The 23,760-nt window shown below is 31.2% G+C and overlaps 1 protein-coding gene across 3 annotated transcripts in view; it reads left to right on the top strand.

Moving 5' to 3' along the window:
- Nucleotides 1-23,760, top strand: part of LOC118192242 (uncharacterized) — a 282,365-nt gene that overhangs the window by 249,050 nt on the left and 9,555 nt on the right. Inside the window, exons 1-5 of one of the 3 annotated variants that reach the window (XM_085816577.1) lie at nucleotides 247-614; nucleotides 4,488-7,550; nucleotides 8,413-8,602; nucleotides 10,441-10,592; nucleotides 16,915-16,998. In XM_085816577.1, coding sequence (XP_085672703.1) covers nucleotides 4,541-7,550; nucleotides 8,413-8,602; nucleotides 10,441-10,592; nucleotides 16,915-16,998 — 3,436 coding nt within the window. In that variant the 5' untranslated portion in view covers nucleotides 247-614; nucleotides 4,488-4,540. Of the gene's footprint in view, nucleotides 1-246; nucleotides 650-4,487; nucleotides 7,551-8,412; nucleotides 8,603-10,440; nucleotides 10,593-16,914; nucleotides 16,999-23,760 lie in introns of those variants that run through there. The other 2 variants (XM_085816576.1, XM_085816575.1) reach the window with 2 other exon arrangements.

The raw sequence follows: 23,760 nt of genomic DNA, 5'->3' as shown, positions 1-23,760 counted from the left end.
TCAAGTAGTTAATGCGTTCTTATTTAGGGAACAGCAAGATAAAAACATTCCGCTCTCAAAACTCAACGATTTCATTTCTTTCAGGCTTCAGCTAAGTCCATTCTCGTTCGCTTTCTTTTATTTTTTTCCCTAACCAACTCTTTCCACACCTCCCCTCTTTTTTTTAAGGAAGCGGCAGTTCGCCAGGTTGGGATCCTGGTTGCGCTTTCCGAGAAAGAAAACCCAGAGGCGCTCGCTGATCACGCGTTGACGATAAGCCATCTTTTTTCCCTCCCCCCTTTCCCTGAGTATTCACTCGGGGCTTTGTTGGTGTGTGGGGGGGAGGCAGAAAAGACCCGAGAAGTGTGCGCATTGCGTGTAAATGCGGCCGGCCTTGACACCGGCGTCACCTATCCAGCTCGGACCCAAACTGGATTTCCTGCAAAGAATGTCACGCGAAACGCGCGTAACCGTCCTCATCACGACGCGCACGCAGTTTTCTTTACTTTGTCTCCTTTCCCGCCACTGGATGAGCTTCAGAAAGCGAGTTCTTGATCAAAGCAAAAGTCTTCCTATGTCAAACACTGATGTTCTACTGCGAGAGCGCCGCCTGCTGGCAAAGATGATCTAATGCTGTATGTCCTAGATTAATTTTCCCCCCTCATCATTTGTAAGTCAATTTTAAGTAAATGAGAAATTAAGTAACCTAGTTATTTCTTGCTGATTGCTAACTATCCCATTATGCCTGGACGATCGTTCATATGATATGCCTCTCAAATGGCGTTATTTCACAGCGTAAGACTGGTACTATCATAATTTTCACGCGTAAAGTGTAAATCAAATTCCGTTTTCTAAACTTTTGTTTAGAAAGTAGTTTTATTACACTTGCGCTAAATGTTACCCTTAGGAAACCTTCAGAAAGGCATCCAATCTTCAACTGCTTAAACGCTCTGGCACTCAATCAGTGTCAAGGATATAGATCCATGGCACTTCTTTGAAATATTGTAGTTTGCATAATTTACGCATTAATTAGTAAAAGACCAGCTTAAAAGTGTATAATTAGTGGAATAATCAGTTAGAGACCAACTTGAGAACATACATGAAAGCAACTAACTGAGGATTAACTAGAACCAGTCAACTTCAGCAAAAGATTTTAGATATTTTTATTTAGAAGCTAGCTGTTTCCTTCAGATACTGTAGCTTGTATAATTTCTGGATAGTAACTGGCATACAGACATGAATTTTCATGCCTTCCAGTTCTGAAAAGATTCTTCTTTGGGGCTCAGTCAGACTTATAAAGCATCTTATGCAAAACTGTTTCTGAATCATCTTCAGGTGTAAAAATTAGTATATTATAGCGTTTCTTCAGCTAAGTTGTAGCGTTTGTATTTTAAGTTTTGCTTTAGTTATTATTTTTTCCCTCTGATTTAATGTAAATCCTAAAATCTAAGAAAGAGCTTATGTTCAAAAACAATTTGTGAAGAAATACAATCTGCAATGTAAATAAGCAGTAAATTGATTTAGAGATCTTGAGGAAGCAACCTTCATTTTACATAGGACTGGAATTAATTGATTAACTTGTTAAGCATACTTGCATCAATTTAATTAAAATCAATAAAGTTTATTTGACCAAAGTGCAACTTTTCCAAAGAAAACTTGCACATATTAATGTTACAAATGAAGCAGACTATAAAAATTTATATGCAGTCAATTTTACTTTAGATTGAACTTTTAAGATAAAATTATTAATAATTATCTTTTTAATTATTCTTTATTATTAAAATCTATATTTTAAGTGCTATTTATTAAACATTTATGAAAGTATTAACTAATACTGTCTAAAGCAATATGTGTGATTTATAAAAATGTATGGTTGATACTGTTTTATATTGTTATGTTTTCAGATATAAAGACAGGGCATCATAGTATATTATTAGTATAGCTTCTTATTTTCATTATGTACTATATGTTTGACTGTATTATGCAATGATGAATATAGTTTAAAATTATATAATTCTGAATACCACTTTTTAATATCCTTTCATATTATCCTATTAGCCTTGACATGCCGATTACAGAATGGTACTTCAGACATTCAAGTTCATATAAGTAAACCTTGTTTACTGTCAAAGGTCTAGAACTCAAAATTTTAAGGATCTAAATTGTAAAATTATATAATACTATATTAATTAAAAGTCTATTAATTTGTAACAATTGTTATTATTTAATAAAATTATAAACAAAGGTCAATTAAGAAAAGTAGCTTCTTTTATACAAACAAAAATATTTAAATTGTGAAAAATGTAATATCTGTGTTCTTCCTTAAGCAGTCTCCAAAAAGTTAGGAAAGTAAGCATTATAGCTCAAGAAGCAGGCTGTGCTTAAGGTTCCAAATTGTCTTAATTCACTCATCAATTCAAAATATAATTATCGGCATAAACATTATGACCACCCATACATTGACAGAAAGTGTTTATTGGAATGATGTAGATGGCATTGTGGGATATGGCAACATGGAAAGTTATTTAATGGCTATTGGGGTTTCTAAGGTATCATTCTGTCAACTATATGTGAATGTAATGGGAAAAGTTGCTGATTTAAACAGCTTCAATGCAGGACAGATTATGATAGCCCAAGAGCTAGGAATGAGTATCTCTAAAATGATACTGCTTGTTCGCAGAACTGTAGATAGGGATTTCAGCACCTGGGGACAACTGAAGTTCCTGTTTTCCAAGAATGTAAAACATTTCATTCTAAACGTAACATCAATTAGGCACTCCCTGGATTACATGCCTGGGGATGAATATCCCCCTTGCTCCTCTCTAGATGTCACTGCTTGTTGGGTGTTCATATGCTGCTGTGCTTTTAATACCTGTGAAAAGAGAAAAGAGGATAGTAGGTCCTATAGCCTGACCAACATATGCAAATGTTAAACACTGTCCTGCTTCATTAAGATAAATAGTTGGTTGTCAGTAGCTTCAGCAGCTCAACTGACAGTTGAATACAGGGTCAGGTCCAAGTCCATGTTATCTAAGCAGACAATTCAACAGACTGTATTGGATACAGGGCTCCTCAGCAGAACACTCATTTCGTTAAACCATTATCATCAGTGCTTATGGTTATAGTGTGCCTGTGAATATCGTGACAAGATCACATAACACTGGAAGAGAGTTATTTGATCATATGAATTACAATTTCTTTTATATCACGTTGATGGAAATTCTAGGATCAGAGGTTCTTATAGAACACAACATGACAGCTGTGAATTTTGTGTACACCACTGCTGACCAGTTACTTCTTTCATGGTTTCCATCTGCCCCACTAGAAAAGAATTCTTCCAGAAGGAAAGCACTGCTTATCACAAGGCCAGAATTATGCTAAATGGTCTGCAGAACAAGCTTATGAATTCCAGATGATGTTCCACCTCCTATTGACTGGATATTAATCCTATTCAACACATGTGGGATGCTATTGAGTGCTAGCTCAGAGTTCATTGTCACCTCTTAGTAATCCACCAGAATTCCATGACCTCAGCTAGTAAACCTGGTAAAATCTTTCTCTAGACTGTTACCAAGAGCTAGTAATGAAGAATGTTCTATTAAGTGTCTAGAGTATTTCTGTTTTGTTTATGTGTTGTTAAACTACATGTTAATATTCTACAACATAGGGCACTTTGTAGTAACTATCATGAACTATATACACCATACTAATTCTGCTCTCTAATTTGAAAGCACTGACTGTATTAACTTTGAAGATATATTTGGCCATATTGTTATATATTAATAATTACCTTGTTTACTTATATATATATATATATATATAAGAAAAAGCCTGGTTCTGAGCCAATTTCCGATCAATGGCAATGATTACTTGCATTTAATTTATTTCTTTTTACAATTGAATTTTTTTTTTATTCATGATTTAATTCAAGTCCCCGTTAAACATTTTTAACAATTTACATTCAAGTTACTTTAAAACAATTTTAGAAATTGAACTTACTAACTATGGATTCACTCTTTTAAGACAATTCTACTAAAATTAATCTTAGGAGATAATATAATTAATATTTCTTTAGTAAATAAATTATATATATATATAATAAAATAAAATTTTAGAAGTTTTCTAAAATTAAAAAAAAAATTTTGCAGCTCAATGCATAAAATTCTTGATCACTAAAGTCTCTAATAATGCTGTCTTGCTACTTTTATAATAAAATAATATATATACAAGTTTAATTGCACATCTCCAGGCTCTTTCTTTTGCATTTCTCGGTGTACGAATCCCCTGAAGAAGATATGCTGGGAAATGTAAAATCCTCTGCTGTATTTTACTACATTCTTGTATTTGATTATTTCTTTTACAATCATTTTATACAGTGGTTTTTTGCAATAGTTATTCCAATTCCTATTTCTTTATTACCAAATTCAACTGCAAATACAACTGGTGTGATATATGAATTTGCTTTGAATTTAATTCTACTTAAATTAATTTTTTTTATTATATTTTAGATGTGAGAAAGAAATGGAGCTTTGTGCAATTTGGATGCTAAAGTAACTTGATCATGGAACAATATGATTTTGACCCTATGGACAGCAGAGATGAGGTACCTGTGCAGTCTAAGCAGAGGGAACCAGAACGTCTTTCCGCTGTCTCCGAAATGTCAGGCATTATGCATGCGAGTTCCTATGGCCAAGAAAACTGTAGACAACAAATCCAAGAATCTCAGGATGAGAATGGTATTATTGAAAATGGTCCTACCACTAGAACTCGATCCAAAATTGGACAAAGTCCTATAGAAAACATTCCTTCATCATTCATGGTGCAAATTCCTCATTATGCATATAAACCTGAAAAAAATAAAAAATGTCAAGTGTGTGGAAAACATGCTCGAACACCATCAGATCTCTTACGCCACATGAGGGTACACACAGGTGAAAGACCTTTCCCATGTGTGGCATGTGATAAGACATTTAAATGTAAAAGAAGCCAACTCACACACCAGTACCTCAGTCATGGCATTAAAGATGGCTTGTCAGCACACCGTCTTGATGTCCTGGATCATCGAAAAGTTAAAAGAAACACATCGAAAGTGAAAGATAGTTTTCCAAACCAAATGCCAATGATGATGGATAAACTCATGCATAATTCTTTCATGATACAAAAAACAGAAACACCAACAGTAATAGACCAAGATGAAGACACAGAAATCCTTGCTGGCGAAGAAATTTCTAGCACAAGTGATGGTCCAGTAAGCTTTGTTGGTCTTTTTAGTTCTCAAAATGAGAACAGCTTAAATAATATAAAAGAGGAAGCAACGCACCAAGATACAAGTAAAAATGAAACTGAAATACCATCCATCAAACAAGAACATGACACATTCTTAGAGCAGCAAGATAACATAAATGAGAGTAAAAAGGATCATCATGATCCAATTTATATGTCAAAGAAAAAGAAAAAAGATCGTTCGAAAAAGGTGCCCATATTACGCATTAAGACTCATAAATGTACTCACTGTAAAAGACAATTTAGGTCAATATATACTCTCAGGTATCATCTCAGGTCAATGCATGATGAAAAAGTTTATCTTAGTCCAGCACTAGAAAGCAGACTGAAGAAAAGGCGTTGGATACCTCCTCATGTTCGGCTGCAGAAGTCAAAATTGGGATCTAGCACCTCACACAACCATAGTAAGAAAGAACTTGTTAACAAAGAAAAATGTTCCCAGGACAAAGTGAATTATTCCTTTTTACCTACTTATCCAAATGAAGAGATTGAACAAAAGTTTTTCTCTCAAGCAACACAAAATTTCACAAGCAAGTCTCCGCAGTTAACACAACCAAATAAAAATGAAGATGCCATAGATTTACATCTTAATAGTGACTTCACTCTTGAAATCAAAAAAGAAAAAGCAGATTCTTATGAAGATGAGATTAATAATAATGTATCCGAAAATAACAATGAAAAAGCTGAGAGAACTCTAAGAAATTTAATGGGCATAAGTGACAGTGACATTAAACAAATGCCTTATTACTCAAATACTCTGCCAAGTTCAACAGCAAATACAACTGGTACTGCCTTTAGCATTAATAATACAACTAATACAAATGCTTCTAATCCATTTGTTCTGCCACCACATATATTTTTCCCTAGCACTCCTGCAACAGAAGAAGGTTTGATGAACGAAAAGCCTATATCTTGGGAAAGTTTGCAGGTTACTTCTGAAAGTGTTTTGATATCAAAACTGGAAGCAATTCATCCAGGAACTCAACAGAAATACGTTCTTTACAAATGTGGTCTCTGTGGCAAAGCATTTGCAAGCTTAAGGGTAATATGTGGACATTTAGCTTTGCACAATGATACAAGTAAGGAGAAAGATTGTGAGAAATGTGGTGCATCTTTCAAATGGAGGACGGAGTTAGATTCTCACTTAGAATGTCACCAGGCGTCTGATAGAAAGTATGTGCCTACGTCTCCTTACTTACCCAGCTACTACGTAAATCCTTTTCCTATTCCAGTAGTCACTCCAAGTGAACAAAATGTTTTACCTGCAACACGGTTGTTGCCATATCCCTTTTTTCCTATGCCTCAACAAATACCTCCCCTCATGCAGCCTGGCTTCTTTCCTTTCTTTGCAGCAGCTTTGCAACCTCAGGTGCAATCAGGGAATAACAATCAAGATGAAACAATTCAAAATAACTCCCATGCTTCTACAGAAAATCACAGCACAATGGAGAATTATGAGGATAAAAATGTGGTTCAGGGTTGCACTTTCCAATGTAAATTATGTCCTAAAACTTTTGATCGTATTTTCTCACTACAGAGACATGAACGAATTCATAGTGGTGTAAAAGCTTGCTTTTGCAAAATTTGTGGCAGGGGATTTAGTGAATTAAGAAATCTGAGGCATCACATAATACGCTTTCATGCTGAATCAGCACAAAAAGAACCTCTGCCATATAGAAGACGTCCTAACAGGATGAGAAATGTTAGCAGCTCTCAGAAACTGGTTTCATTTTTGAAGAAAACTGCAGTTAGGATATTAAACTCAATGGGACAGAATAAATTAGATCCTCCAACCCAAACAGATGTTAATAGCAGCTCTGTGAAAATACAAACAGAAGCAACTCAAGAATCGGATCAGCCTCAAAATTTATCAACTTCAATTGCATCTAACATTCCTGAAAATTTTCATGAACAAAACACATTAACAACAATGCCAAAATTATTTGATGCTACCTCTCATCTAACACAACTATCTCCTTCTCAGGATCTTGGAGAAGTTCCCCCTCCAAAACTTTCCCCTGGGGTAGCTGAAGATGTGAAAGATATAAATTTAACAAATGGCACTGAGACGGGTAACAATGGTGCTGTAGAAGTATTACAAGATCCAAAACGATCTCTACTTGGCAACCGAAGGAAAGGAAGGCCATTTAAATTATCTACAATGTCCTGTCAAACATTACATCTTGGTGGAGAAGATATGCTGTTTTCAATCGCTGAAAACAGTTTTCTTGAAAAGCACACAGAAGCAGTCTCTGAGAGCAGTTTGCTACCAGCTGCAGAAGCTCTTAGTATGTTTGCTTACTAAAATCTATAGTGTATTGTAAAATACTAAAGTTTATACTTTTTCCCCCTTTATTAAACTGGTTATAAGCTTTCAAAATTAATGAAGTTTCACCTTTCAGTTTGCTGTTAATTATTAAGTGCAATCTATATAAAATAGATTTTATTCTATTGCTAATATATTTAAATTTTCTCTAAAAAATAATAACATTTTTAAGATATTAAGAAATCTTATAGAGTGGCTTTCACTTTGCATGTCATTTGGTTAGAAAATAACTTTTAGGAACATGATACATTTTAGCATTGGGTTAGATATATTCAGTGATTTCATTAACTTGCATATGAATAATCATTTAGTTCCAAAATATACAATAATAATATAGTTAAACCTCTTGATAACCACCTCTGTAGGATGACTATCTCTGATGTAATGAAATACTTTATTTTTCCGAACAGCGAGCACTATTGTAATTAAATACTGCCAAGTATGCTTCTGATATTTTTTGTATCATTCTTCTGCATGCTATAAGCCATGCCAAAATTTCATTGATAACAGAAATATATTCAGTGAATCATAATTAACCATATTGATAATATCTAACACATTGAAAACCATTTCTGTTTTATCAAAAACCTGTAAAATTTACATATTTAAAGGCACTGATATTAATACAAATTGGTTTTTGCTATTTCTCATTTCTGATGATGACAAGCTCAAAACTAATTAATATTATTCTTTATTATTTTTAAATATCTAATAGTAATGAAAGTATATTCAGTATGCAATAGCATATCAAATATAATAGATAATATTAATTTGAGGGTATTAAGAATATACGGTAAATGAATATATTTTGTTATTAATTTCAGATGGTACTTTGAAATCAGAAATAGCATTTCCTCAATTAAATTATTTCAATATTGAACCAGCTGTGAATGAACCTATTGATATGAGAAACCCAACAGTGAAAGAGAAAGTGGAAGAACCTCCAAATAGGGAATTAGAAACAGGTGAAGTACAAGACAGGAACTTATCATTTCAAAGTGACAACAGTCTTGGGCAAGTACTCTCTTTAAAGATTTCCTTTTGTATTGTAACTCTCTGCACTCAAGATGCAAATATTTGTAACATTGCCACAATATAGAACAGTCACCATAGACTATATGGCTGCACCAGGCAGCAAATTTTTTCAAAATTACGAATTTACAGGGAATTTAGAAACAACAGACATAAAACTGTGGTGCAAAAAGCTGAATGCCAGCCCACCACATGGTACCAATCAGCGTCCAGCAGTCATTTCTTGAGTACAGAAAGTTTTATTCTTTTTTAGCCCAGTTTTTTTTTTTTTTTTTTTTTTTTTTTGGCATTGCACACTGAAAGTGAAAATTACTTCTTCAGTAGCAGTTTCAATGCATAAATAAGAATATATCTAATGAGCTTTGATTTCATGAGTAGATGAGGCTTTGTAAAAAGCATGTTTTTTGAAGAAATTTTTTAGTAACATTTTCAACAGCATGCCTATCAGCATAAATTTCACTTACATGAAAACAAACAAAAAATAAATAAATAAATATTTTAAAAAATACAAAGGAAAAAATATCCTGAAGTGTATTTTATGTTTCTATTCCTCAACAATATTCAATATTAATATTTTTTAATTGTGATTATGAACAATATACTAATAATGTATAAGCACAGTGCAGATATTTACTGATATAGCAGTAAATTGTCCTATCATATATATATAAAAAAAGTCTAAATAAAATCATGGTAAATTTCTGGGTAGTGATTCAACTTTTACAAGTTATATATTTAATCATTGCATTACATTTATATAAGCACAGCACCATAACTGTATTCATATTTGCATGAATTTTAAATTAATGATGTAACAGCCTGATTAACAGGGGTAATATTGGAGATGACATCCATAGCTAATTCAGAATCACAGTTAATCTGAGGGCAGTTAAAAAAGCACACAAAAAAAGAATAACACATATAGTCATTAACCAAAATTATTTACAGGCATTCATGAAGTTTCATCTGAAGGATACTGGATACGTAAATTAAATCAGTATAAAAAATTAAATATAGAGAAAACACACTGTAAAATAATGAAAGAATAAACACTGTTAGAAATGAAGAACTGAGTAATAAATGATTATGGCAACATTTATACTTATATATTATTTATTATATCACATTATGCCATTACTTAGGATACTATTGCTATCCCATTCATTTGCCTTTATATTGTTTTACATGGTTGGGTTGTAATTGTAATTTTTCCATCATTCCACAATAATTAAGCTTAATTTTTTTTTTGAAAAAGTATCCTCAGTCCACAATCTGGTTAATACAGGTGTGGTTAATTGATCAGAAGCAACTCTGTTCTATTTTCATAATTTGACTAACACACTATTAGAATTTTAGAAACATTCAAGATTTTATCACAATTACAAATATGTTTTAAATTTATCAAATTTAAGTTTCAATTGACATGAATACTATACTGAAAACAGATATAGTAATTCTTACTACAATGAATTAATAAATCTTAAGAGAGTGAAGTACAAGAAAATTGTAACAGTATTGTTTCATGAATTGATAATATTATTATGAGTTGATTCTACTCCTTCACATTATATATATATATATATTATTAAGAGATAATATAATCAGTGTGTCTTTATTAAATAATATATATAGTCTAAAAACAAGAAAAAATTACTTTTGTAACTTTCATTCACTAAAATTTTAGTTAAGTTTATTTTGTTTATGATAACTGCAAGTTATTTTAACATTTTTAAATAATATAATTTCTTACTTAGGCTTTTATTTGAAAGTTCTTTAATTGAATACTTTGAATAATTATATATATTATGTTTTGTAAACAGCTTGAATGTGTACAATGATGTTCCTGTGCAGAATTCTACAGCTATAAAGTTACCAGATGCTTTTGAATCTCGATGCTTGTTTCCATGTAGTTACTGTCACAAAAGTTTTAATTCGATCACAGATATCAACAGGCACATGAGTTTTCATGCAGGTAAATTTAAAAGAATTGTTATAAAATCTATCAAATGCATTTCCATATAAATAAATTTCATATGCCTTTATTTATTATATTCCAACAAATTTTGCAAACATTTAATTAATTAGTTATAAGCATACGATATCTGAAGATTTTTTGTACATATATGTATATATAAATAATAACCCAAAATCTCAGAAATCAGAATAAAAAAAGAAGGGGGGAAAATTATTATTATTTTGGTTTTTAATCTGAACTATTTCCCATTTTTCATAATTTTTTTTTCTTTGAAAAGAAATTTTTGTTGTGAATTTGGTATTTTTCTTTGTGTTTTACTAGTTATTTGTTACATGGTTAGAATAGGTTTAGCCTTCAAATATTTAATGTGGCTTTTTCTTTTTTTGTTCAGATTTTTGTAATTTTGATTTATTATTTTCAAAATTTTGCAGCACACTGTGCAAATTTGTGTCTAGGTTTTAATTATGCTTTCTAATTGCTTTTTTGAAACTCTTAAAGATATTTACATGTGTATATGTATAACATATATATCTATATATTTTTAAATTATTTAAAAAAAATTTTTAATTATATATATATATAATTTAAGAAAAATTTTAAAACGAAATATGTACTAAAATGCCCACCATTTATATATCATTCAAGTGATTATTAAAGGGAAAAAAGAACAATAAATGAGAAGGTCATATAATCGAAATTTCAATTTAAGAATGTGATACATATATTTTAGCTGTATAATTTTAATGCTACTACTACATTACCATTACACTGCAAATTAATTTTATTATTTTACTTTCAGCATATTGAAGATACTATATTTGTATTTAAAATATATATATAATTTATTTTCTAAAATTATAAGAATTCAAATTACATAATATTTAATACGAAAATAAAAATGACCTCAACTACTCATCTTGAATAAATAACACTTTTTCCCAAGAAGATTTTAAGATAGATGTAAATTTGAATATTTTCTACATAAAAAATTATCAAGTGTTATCTAATATGGCATTTAATTTTTCAATATTAAGCAAAATATAAACAGTAAAAAAGACAATCTACAATTTAGTTAAAACATGCTCATCATATGAGAAAGGAAAAGTTCCTCCCATTAACAAATGTAGCTGGGCAGTGGATTCTCTATTCTGCTGTTAAAATAAATTTATAAAAATATGACATAGAAACTTTCAATGCATATGATGGTCTTGCTTTTTGTTGTGCATTTTGTTCATTTACTGTATTCCAGTGGGCACAGGAGTCAAGGTCTTATATCTCTATTCCAGTTTTTAAAATGGCAAGAAATGTCTTCATTTTTTCATCTTATGCTACTCAGTAAATTTTGCTTTTTAGGTTTTGATTCATTTCACAGTACTGTTGATTTGTTTGACATATTCAGAATTCATATTCATTATAAATATTTCAGAAATATTATTTCATAGAAGTTCCTTCCTGTATTTATATAAATTATAACATTTACTGACACACAGCTTAACATTAGAAAGCTTAACTAATTTGTTAAATTTATACATTAGTTACACTAATATAAGGATTGGCATTTTGATACATTTCTGAAGGGTGTAGAAATGAAAATGGGAGGGGGGAGAAAATTTTTTATGTGCAAAAGTTAATCACACATTATGTCATTTGTCATGAAAATTTGGATTCCACCTACGAGTATATCTGTTTATGTAGCACATATACGCAGATATCTAATTGAATTAATGTATCCATAAAATCGAGCTAAATGCTTTGATGTTGTTAGCACTTGCAGTCATTGTGCTTTTAAATTCCTCTGCCCAGTGGCTTCAAAATTTTGCCATCTATAAATTCTGCCACCTGATGCAGCTTCACTAGTTGCACTGACTGTGGTAAAGGCCTATGTGTGAAAACACTGCATTCTCAGATTTCTTCAAGCTAAAAGCCACAATGCTTAAATAATTAAAATTCAGAAATAATTAATGTCAGCCGAAAAAGATATATTAATAATTCAGTGTGTAAAAATGATACAACATGTTTTAAAAAATATGAAGAAATTCTATTAGTCACTTGAGTCAGGTATGAGGCTGGACGAACGGGCTGGCAGCATGGCGATTGTTGTGTTTTCCACTGTATGTAATGTAAATTTGAGGCCAGGTCCTATTTGCAAAATCCTTTACATAGATGCATCTTCCCTCAAGCACAGAGCCTGTGCATGCTTTGCTGTAACATATTAAACAATAAATACAAATAACATTTTCCCCCGACTTTTCTAAGAGACAAATTTTTATTAGTCTTAAATTTTCTTGTATGATTTATGGATAGTAATATCAATCGTGTTTTTCCTATATAGATATTATTCAATTGCAATGAGTTTCAGCAGCATTTTGGATTTTAGGTTAAGAAACCTAAAAATGTAACAATCTTGCACATAATGGCAGCACTTAAATCAAATTTTTAAGCACATGTATCAACATTTTGAATTTCAAAAAATGAATTATGTCACATGTTGCTGAGTGATCAGTAACCAAGAGATTTAAAGTCTAGCAACAGATGGCATAATTTTCTAAGTTGATTGTATAGCTTATTTATTATTATAAATATTATTATGTTAGGAAAATATTTGCAGTTAAATGATATGCAGGGTTGGCACCAGAACATTTGCAACCAGTGTGACTGCACCAGGTAGCAGACTTAAAGTGCAGCAAATTTTTTTTTTTTAAATTTAGAAAGGAACTGGGCGGCAGAATTTTGGATTTGCAAAGTTTGCACTGGGTGTCTAGCGCCAGCCCTGATAATATATATATATAGAGAGAGAGAGTTTTATAATACTCATTATAGTATTTATACATATGGTCAAAGCAACACAGTTGGCTCAATTTTATCCTAACTACTTGAAACTAATCAGTGCCACCTTAACATATGACACTATATGCGTTGTTTGGAACATCATCAGTAACATTTTATACATTGAAATGCCTTTCTGCGTAATAACAAATTTTTGAAACTGGAGCATTTCCTCCCTTAGAACCCCGAAAAACTTTGATTTTTTGGTTCCTCCCTCAGAAACCCGAAAAACTTTGATTTTTTTGGGGGGGGGAGGGGGTCTAAATATTATTATTTGGAAGCTTCAGTTCTTTTTATTGGCTGTTTATTGATCATGCCATTTTTGATTAAAATAAAAGGCAAACTACTTCATTAAATACAATGTTTTACTGTGGTGTTGAAAGAAAAATTAGGAAAACTTAATGATCCATTATTACCTTCCCTCTCAGCCCTGTCAGTACCTAATATAGAAGATGCATGTCTAAACTGAAATAGCTCAACTAGATATGGCTACACTGACTACCAATAAGTATTTGGACACCTGTGATAGAAAAGAAAAACTAACTTTATTCAAAATCAATAGTTGGTAGAGCCTCCACGAGAGGTAATTACAGCGTGGACCCTCCGGGGCATACTTTACACAAGTCTTTGTATGACAGCTAGTGGTATTTTCTTCCACTCGGCTTGGAAAAGACATAGAAGTTTCTTCACCGATTTTGCACGGGTAGTGCATCCCTGAATTCGGCGATGCAACTCGTTCCAGAGGTTCTCGATAGGGTTCAGGTCTGGACTCTGGGCAGGCCAGTCCATTCGATGAACTCCATTGGCACCATACCAAGCCTTGGTTAACGCCGAAACATGACAACTGGCATTGTCATCCTGAAAGTAACAGGGGTCCAACCCGTAAAAATGCCACAACGTAGGAAGCACATTGTCATCCAAAATAGTGCAGTAGGCATAGGAGTTGAGCATACCATGAATGGGAACCAATGGTCCCAGCCCATACCAAGAGAAACACCCACAGACCATAATTCCACCTCCGCCGAACTTGACTGTTGGCACAATGCATTCTGGCAGGAGACGTTCTCCAGGTAGACGCCAGACCCAGAACCAGGTTCTCCAGGTAGACGCCAGACCATGCCATCTGAACGATAAAGGGTGAACTTTGATTCGTCACTGCAAGGAACCCGTTTCCACTGATCTACGGTCCAATTTCAATGTGCTTTGCACCACATTAACCGAGCAGCACTGTTGGACTTTGTGATCAAAGGCTTATGGGCAGCAGCACGACCATGAAAACCAAGCAGATGTGCTTCTTTACGGATGGTATTCATTGAAACAATACTCCCGGATGCCTGTTGAAACTCCTCGCGGGTGACGGCTATCGGTTGGGTGCAGTTCTTCCGAATTTCTCTGAACAGCACTCGTCGGTCTTTATCCCCCAGTTTCGTTGGTCTGCCGACTCGGGGCACATTCCGACAATCTCCCTTCACCTTCCACTTCTTAATCACATAGGCCGCTGTCGATATTCGGTACTTCAGATCATTAGATATGTCCCTTAAGGATTGGCCACATTTGTGATACCCGATAATTATACCTTTCTCAAAATCAGAGAGCTCCGAACTGCGAGGCATCTTGCATGCGACTAAAGCCGATGCTGTTTCCAACACGATATATACCGGCGGAGTCCGTGGCGTACCTTGGGACCGCAGATATCGTCATTTGCATAGGTGTCCAAATACTTATTGGTAGTCAGTGTATTATAATTCACAGTAGTTATGTAGTTTATATAAAGTAATTATTGTGTTTATTGTGTCATTGTTAATTATTGTGTCAAGAATTCTACTTTGTGCACGCTTTGTGAATGTGCATTTGTACTTATAACTGAGACAGCCTAATTAAACCATAGGGCCACTTGTGGTCAGGTATGTAAGCTGCTTCCCATGAATAAACAAACAGTAATTACTGTATTTACTTAATATTTTAAGCAGTGTAATTATTCTACACAGTATGATAATTAAACTCCTTTCTCTCATTTTACAGTTTCATTTATTAAATTACAAGACTTTATTAAAATTAAGACCTAAAATATAGCAAAAAAGGGGGGCTCTTATTTTCAAGTATGCATTAATTTGTTTATATGTACTTCTAATGTTTATATTTCTATTAGCTCAAATTTTTAAATGTTATGCACTATAAAATCAGGAATGGTTTTAACATGCTCACTTCCATGTTACTTGAGACAGCAGTTTCCATACTGATTTAATATATTATAATGTCCTTTATATAATCACATAAATCATACTAGAAATTAGTGAATATTAAATCTTTCATCAAAAACACAGTAACTTTCTTTTATTTTTAAATCACATTTTGCAAAACAATATTAGTTCTAAATGAATCAACAAATTCTCTAAAGTAAAAATTTGTGTCCTAGTTCTCTTTTTTAAAATGTTATTTTCATATGCCAGTTAGCATTAATTTTAGTAATATATGAAAAATGAGCTATCACTAAATTATAAAAGAAACAGCATGCTAAATCGTAATTTATATCTAATACCTAAACAAAGTATTTACAAATTGATGGCAACTGTTATGGATAAATAAATAACACACAAGAGAATGTTAACAGTATATGTAATTAAATCTGTTTTCCTAATGTTACATTTAAAATAAACATTGCAACAAATATCAAATTAACTGCAAGACAGCATGTATAAAAGCTTTGTCATTTCACTTATTTTCCAAAACACCTGTCTTTTGGTAATAATGAAGGTTAAAATAGCACAGGTTATTATAATAATACAATACAGAATAATAATTAGGAATAATTCCAAAATTCTTGACCAAATCTTTTCAAATTGTATCAAAATATAAGACTACACTACATTTTTTTGTAGATTATTTGGAATTTTAAATATCAACATACATTAAGTGGGATTAATCCAGTTAATGAGTAAGTATGCTATAAGCAAAATGATTATATTTACTGAAAGCTACTCTAAAATAAAATTGACACTTTTATTGTTTATATTTATTCAATTATTTCTGCAAATTTTTTATCAAAATTAAAAATTATGCAAGACAGCTGACTTGTTTCTTGCATAATTTTAAAGGATCTTCTTTTTAAATGCTCTCAGTCTTGGATTTTGAATTATCTTCCGACAAGTAAAAAACTTGAATGATTTCCACGACTCAAATCAGTTAGTGGAATCTCAATTTAAGAACCAAACCTACTGTAGAGAAACTTATTTATACTTATATGGTAAAAAGTAGAATTAAATATTACTCACGTAAGTGTTTGGCTGATTTGGTACTAAAAAATCTCATCTTTATCTTGCTGCTAATACATTACCTTACAGTAGATGATTTCCTACATATATTTTAAATAAATGAGCTATTATGTAACATCTGAAATTAATTAAAATTATAAATACTAGTAAATATTCAATATGTTGGCAATAAAGTATTTAATAGCAACTATTTTATTACTTTCTTTTTTGAACTTTTTCAGATATACGGCCTTTCAAATGCCCATACTGCAGTTACTGTAGCAGAACAAACAGTCAGCTTAAAGTCCACATGATGCGGCATGAAGGTAAGTTTTGAAATCTGTTAATTTAAATTTTACTTTACTCAAATTTTACATACCTGTCCATGGTGACAATCCAGACAGCAATTTGCAGACATATAGCAGTCACTCTGTTTCATCTCAAATATAGTCCCAGTTTAGATTTTGTCAATGCAATTTGTAAACTTCATTTTATCTATAACAGTTCTCAACCTGTTTTGACTCTTTCCAAAACTTGAAAATACATGTCATATGTATATAGATTATTTTTTAATGTGTTTCACAAATAACAAAAAGTATAGAAAACTTAGTAAGTACCAAACCTCAAATAAAAGTAGTTTTTTATATTTATGAACTAAAGTTAAATAAAGGCTGACCATATCACCCACGGGCGAATTCTCCCTGGCTGAGAACTTCTGATCTATGTTTTGTATTTACGTATCATATTATTGCAGAACCGCATTTTCTTTCCAAAACTGAATAAACCAAAAGTGCAAGTGTCATAAACATCCTATGATTTACACTAAATATGAGTTTTAGATTTTTTGCTATACATTACAGTTGCTACGGAGAAAATTTTTTTCAATACTGAAACGCGACATGATTATCAAATTTGCTTGTATAATTAAAATGTCTCCTTTCCATTTAACTGAATTAAAATATTATGATGCAACACAATGAATCTTTCAAAATTCCATTCAATTTGTAATTGTTAAAATTATAAAAAACAAGATTATTTATTCAGATATAAAAAAACTACATTACATAATTTTTTCCCCTGAATTCTTCAAGTAATTAATGTTAGGGGAATATGCATTATTTTGTCTGATGTTCTATTTTAATGAAATTGTTTTCCTATCAGCTTCTTATTTGACTCAAAACAAAACATAATTATTATTCAATTTGATATGCATGTACACATCAAATGTACTGCAAAATAATCTGAAATTAAAGCTTTACAAGCCATTCATTTATTATCAAAGAAAATGTCGAGCAAGCATGGTCAAATGATTTGACAATATTAACAATTTATCAGCTGAATTCAGTTAGAATTTTGTTGTCTTCCCATATCTAGACCTCAGTATGTAACATAAATCTCAGTTACCTTCCCACATAAAGTGCTTTACGAAGCACATTCTTATCTAACCTACTAAGTATAGAAATTCATTATAAACAAGGGGAAATAATCCAAGGAAAAACAGAATTATGGGGATAAAATTATTTCATTTCTTAACAGTTCTGAATTTGGGAATATTTTCAATACTGAATTTATTTGTACATTACAAATCAACATTTTGGAAAGTTATTTTGAAATTTTAAATATCTGTCATTTTTCACATTAAAAAAATTAAAGCAAACCAGAAGGGCTCAACAGTTAAAGCAACAAGCAACTGTTTAAAATAAACAATAATTTTTTTTGTCAAATTAATTATTTTAAAAACAAGTTCTATTGATGTAGCAATATTTAAATATAATAAATTTTAAATATTTATTTATAAATGTCACCAGTCGGAAACATTAGTTAGGGTTACCGAATAAATATTTATCTAGCCAACTAATTGCTTAATCACTGAAAGAGCCACTGCACTTATAACAGACAAATTTAATTTTTTTATCTAATTAAATTTTTCTTACAAAATTAATAATTTATATGTACATGCATGCATACATTCGCATTGCATTATACTTTTTATAGGTATATTTGTTTCTTCCACATTATGAAAGGGGAAAAACACATGATGAAATAATTATACTTTTTATTGGCACCTGATTGTATTTAGTGAGTAGCAGTGTTGCTAATCTTGATGAGATGTTTATCCCTAGAGTGTTTCTTTGCTAGTTAGCTAATGAATGAGAACAATTTTAATTCATCCTTTCATCTTTATCTAAAGTGTTTTGCATGAAGATATGTGGCCATGTGATGTAAAATTTTTCCCCTACAAAACATACATGCAATTAAATTATACAATCTAGTTTCAAATATGAGCAATGCTTTATTATTTGCTATGTCTTTTAATTCCATTTTCTAATTTCATGTTATAGAAAAATAGCAAAAAAACTAAAATTTATTTCTTGAAATTTTTTATTAGAATATTTTTACCTTCAGATTTTTCTTTTATTGTCTTTTCATTATTTATTTCTCAGAAGTTTGCTTTTACAATTTTCACTAGTGGTTTAGATAAGAATGCCTTTGTAAAGCACTTTATATGGGAAATTAACTGATATTTATGTTATACAGAGAGAAAATCCCATGAAGATCTTAAGTGCTTCAATTATTGTCAATTATGCCTTCACTGAAATATCAACATGTTCTACTGCTTTAGCTGCTTCGCCTCTAGTGGATTCCATATCTGAAAATAGTATTTCAGTTAATAGTGATTAAACCAGTTTGATTGAAAATATTTTTTCTGTTGCTGTTAAATGGTTACTTGGTAAATGATTATGCCAGCACAAGAATTATTTACTATCTACTTGAGATGAAAATCTCCACGAAAAATACGTGCATATTTCTGAAATAATTCACATAAAGGGGGCACTTTCAAGGCCTGCAAGCAAAGTAGTTTTTAAATGCAGTTATAATCATTCAGTGACTACTGTGTATTAAAATTCAATCTATAATGATATGTTTCACTTCACTACAGATAATTAAATATTACTTGAATATTAACTGGTAAGGTATTTATGAAGCCATACTGTGACTTCTTTGTTTTCCTGCCAGAATGCAAATTAGCTCGTGTGTATATTAATTGAGGGTTTGAATCACAAGTGTTTTCTGCCTACTGAAGTTTATGCTACTAATTATTATTTTATATTAAGCATTCCTGTCTACAGTGTTCCTTTATTAGTGCCGATAGTGTCATGCCAGCTGGGTTAAGAGACAACTTCCATGTTTAAATATTGCTACGTAGTTCTTGGCTAACAGTTACTTAGATTTAATTCAATTTAAAATTCTGATTTTCAGTTCATGCCTTAAATGCTGGCTGATCTGTAAGCACCAGATGTGCCTTCTGTTCAACTTAGTTAGTTTTAAATAAAAGGGTCTTTCATATGCTTCATATGTTTCTGTTGCTTATCTAGACGTAGCGATAAGTCACTTAAGTCTAAGTAGGAGTCTTGACTCAGTGTATGTCACCAAAACTTGTGAGACTTTTCAAACTTAAAACTTGCCTTGCTTCCATAGAGATCAAACAACTAACCTTTCATTAACAAATGAAACTTTTATTCATATTGCTTTGAAAATAGTTGCAAAAATACATGCTGCATGTTAACTTGAATAAAAAAAACTGCATAGAACAGAGACTAATATCTTGAATTATGGCATTTACTTATGACTAGCTATTACTCACCAGCAGTTCCATATCTTAGACCAAAGTACTGACCTTATAGATCCTCAAGATACATATATCATCATTTGCATACAGAATATCATCATTGCCCACAAGATTTATTCTTCTAGCTTTAATGCTTTGAAATTGTCTAAGCTTTACTGTTTCTAGCCAAAGTTTCATCTTATATAGACTTGTTTTTAATATCAAACTAAACATTAAAGCTAACTTAGTCACCATTTGCACAAAAGTTAATGAGGCCCCACCAGCAGCTGAGCAGCAAGATCGCTGAATGCTGGTAGTTCTATCCAAGTTCAGATACTGGTGAACAGGCATGGGATTGTTGAGATTTCCCTTGGAGAGTCCTTCATGAAGGCAACCCTTTCCTTAAGCAGATAGCTATCCTGTGTTACTCCATAACCCAAATAATCCATAAAAGTTAATGAAATTATCCACAAGAACATTCCCTTCAAGTCACAGAAACAAACTTTTTTATTCTCAGAAACAGCTTTTTGTTGATGATTTGCTTTTTGTCTGTTTTCATCACTTTCCTCTTTGCCTGTGTTCCTTTTTGTTATTTTGTTCCTGTAATAATTTTCTCTGGTATTTTGGACACCTTTGTTTCAGTCTGCATGCTTTTCTTTGCAAAAATAAATCTTTTTTTTTTTTTTTCCCTTTCTTTAAATAATTAGCAATGTTCTTTGCATTTCTATTCATTTGATACACGATAGGTTGTAACAAGATTATGGTTTTCTTAAACACTGAATAAAGTAGTTCAAAAAATATTACAATACATGTTGAAACAATTGTTTGGCCACACATTACTACAATAATAACTTTAAAATTTATTATGTAACCATTACTGCAACACAGATTTAAGCATTGTACTATTGTTGTTACTGTACTGAACATCTAGTTAATATAAATTTAAATTTGTGCCATTAATGTTCTCAAGTATATATTCTCAAATACTACACATTTTAGACATATAAGATATAGTGTATTAGATTTAAAAATACTTTTTTAATCATAATCAGTTCTACTTCATAATTAATGAAGTGTCATTGTATAATAAATAATATTAGGTTAGTGTGCATAATTACATAAAAAGCAGCAATTAATCTAAATATGTTCAGTTAGAAATTTATGTTTAAAGTTGTCACAGATTGTATAATACTGCCCATCTTGGAAAAAATATAGAATTCAACTTAATAACTACACTTTGGTTATGTTTTGATGTTCAATGGCACTTTCTTAAAATATACTAAAACAATGGTCTCAAACTGGTGGCTCGCAAATCCATTTTAATTATATATTTATTGTAACATGGTGCCAAAAGTTTGCAGATGGATATGGTTATTGAAACAATAACCAAAACAGTAAAATTTACCCATGGACAAGATCTGAATCATCAAGTTTAGAGAAATGTGAAGAAACTGAAACTGAATAAAGAGAAATTATTTAGTATTGCAAGGTGCTGTACTTAGGTAAAGGACATGTTTTAAACCAGTTTTTTTTCCCTTTTTACTTCCTTGTACGAAGTAAAAAGGAAGTATTGTAATCGCGAAAAGCTTCAGGCAGCATATTTCAACAAAAATATCCACTTTGACCGTTTTCGAATGCAATTTAACGATGTTTTTGCGTGATATCTATACGTAAGGACAAAATAAAAGACTCTTTTCCTCCAAAAAACTAAAAAACTGCTTTAAAATGAATTCTGAAGAGAATTTTTCATGGCGTCTGTACGAATGTATGTACGTACGTGCGTGCGTACGTATCTCGCATAACTCAAAAACGAGTAGCCTCAGAACGTTGAAATTTTGTATATAAGACTACTATAACATGTAGATGTGCACCTCGTATTTTGGTTTCAATCGGCTGCGCCGTAATAACGTATATAAATATATTTATAAATATATCCACTCTGTTACCCGGCTCAGTGATCTCAGTTTCTTTACTCTTATATGTTTGTAAATTGTATATTTTTTGCTTTAAAAATGATTGAATTATGTTGTTTCTATCTTCCGGTTAAAGTTTTTATGCCTTTCGTAATTCTGGAAGCAATATTTGTACAATTATCAACAATTTAAAGTTGTTTAAGTGCGGTTAAGTTTTAAATAACATGGTGGACATATTTGTTTACATTTGAAACAGCAGAATTGTAGATTTGTTGCCAATCTAGAGAGACTAAGCTTCGTAACACCAAAATAATGCCTACATTTATTATTGCGAATTAAATCATGCTTAATCCTTTCTGGAATTTTTTCGAGGAAATAAGTATTTAAGATTTACTTCGTAATTTTTAATACAGATATTTTGAGTTTTTATGTATTTTTGCCTTGTCGCGAAGTGAAAACTGAATTAATTGAATGAGAAATACTCAATCGTATGTGAAAGACTGTTTCTTTTTCGTTTTGTTTGTTTAATTTCTTTTATACATCGTTCTAGCTTTGTTATAGTATTTGAATAGAACATGTGGCAACGATTAGATAATTCTTTAAATGATATAAATTTTGTGCATTCTGAGTTATAATAGGAATGAAATATAATACTGTTAAGTAAACCTAGCGCCACAGTGTCGCTATGGTAAACAAAGTGAATTTTAAAGAATGCATTTATTCTATTGTGGTTTATGCGCTGTCGGCAAAGTAAGTTTAATTCAATCTAATAAGTTAAATGAAATGCAAGAAAAAATGCGTATAATTTAATATTCCGTACAAGGAAGTCATGTGGTTTACACATCAGATTTTTTTACATTTAATAAATAAAATAAAAATTTTCATGACAAAAATAAATAAATAAAACGTTGACTTAACCGGACATTTATATATTCTCAATAAATAACTGAGGAAGAAATAAACTTACCATTGGCATGAATAACAGATCAGAAAATCTACAAATGGTGCTAATTTACCAGTATGATACAAACCTTATTTAAGTATTTGAAGATATAGATTTGATTAACTTTTATTTGTACTTTTGTCATTTATCAAAACATAAATACTCTCAAGTATTAAGTTTTGCAATAAGAATAATTGATTTCCTTGGATGTAAATTTATATGTGGAGGCTTTTTCACAGTTGAAATTCAAAATGTCTTAGACAAGAATCTGACTGACTGATGAAGATAGTTTCTAATTATTTTTTTTTTAAAATCAAACTTTATCAAAACTGAAATACCATCAACTGTTCAAATTACATTGTAAGATATAAAGAAGTTTATAATTGTTTACATACAAATATATGCAATTTTTAGTTCATGGAAATATGCTTTTTTAGTTTTAAGTTATTTAGTTGTTAATTCAAAATATAAGAATTATTTGAAATCAATGTCAGCTTGAAAATTTAACATTTAGCTATTATTGCAAGCACCAAAATTTCAGATAGAAAATAAATCTGAATTTTTCCTTTGCATTGTTGTTATTATTTTATTATGTTTTGATAAATATATGTCAGAAATCTAA

This window comes from Stegodyphus dumicola, chromosome 5, assembly GCF_044657685.1.
Source record: "Stegodyphus dumicola isolate Sdum_Otavi_A_Nest chromosome 5, ASM4465768v1".
Classification (NCBI taxonomy): Eukaryota; Metazoa; Arthropoda; class Arachnida; order Araneae; family Eresidae; genus Stegodyphus; species Stegodyphus dumicola.
This window is presented reverse-complemented; position numbering and strand designations above follow the sequence as displayed.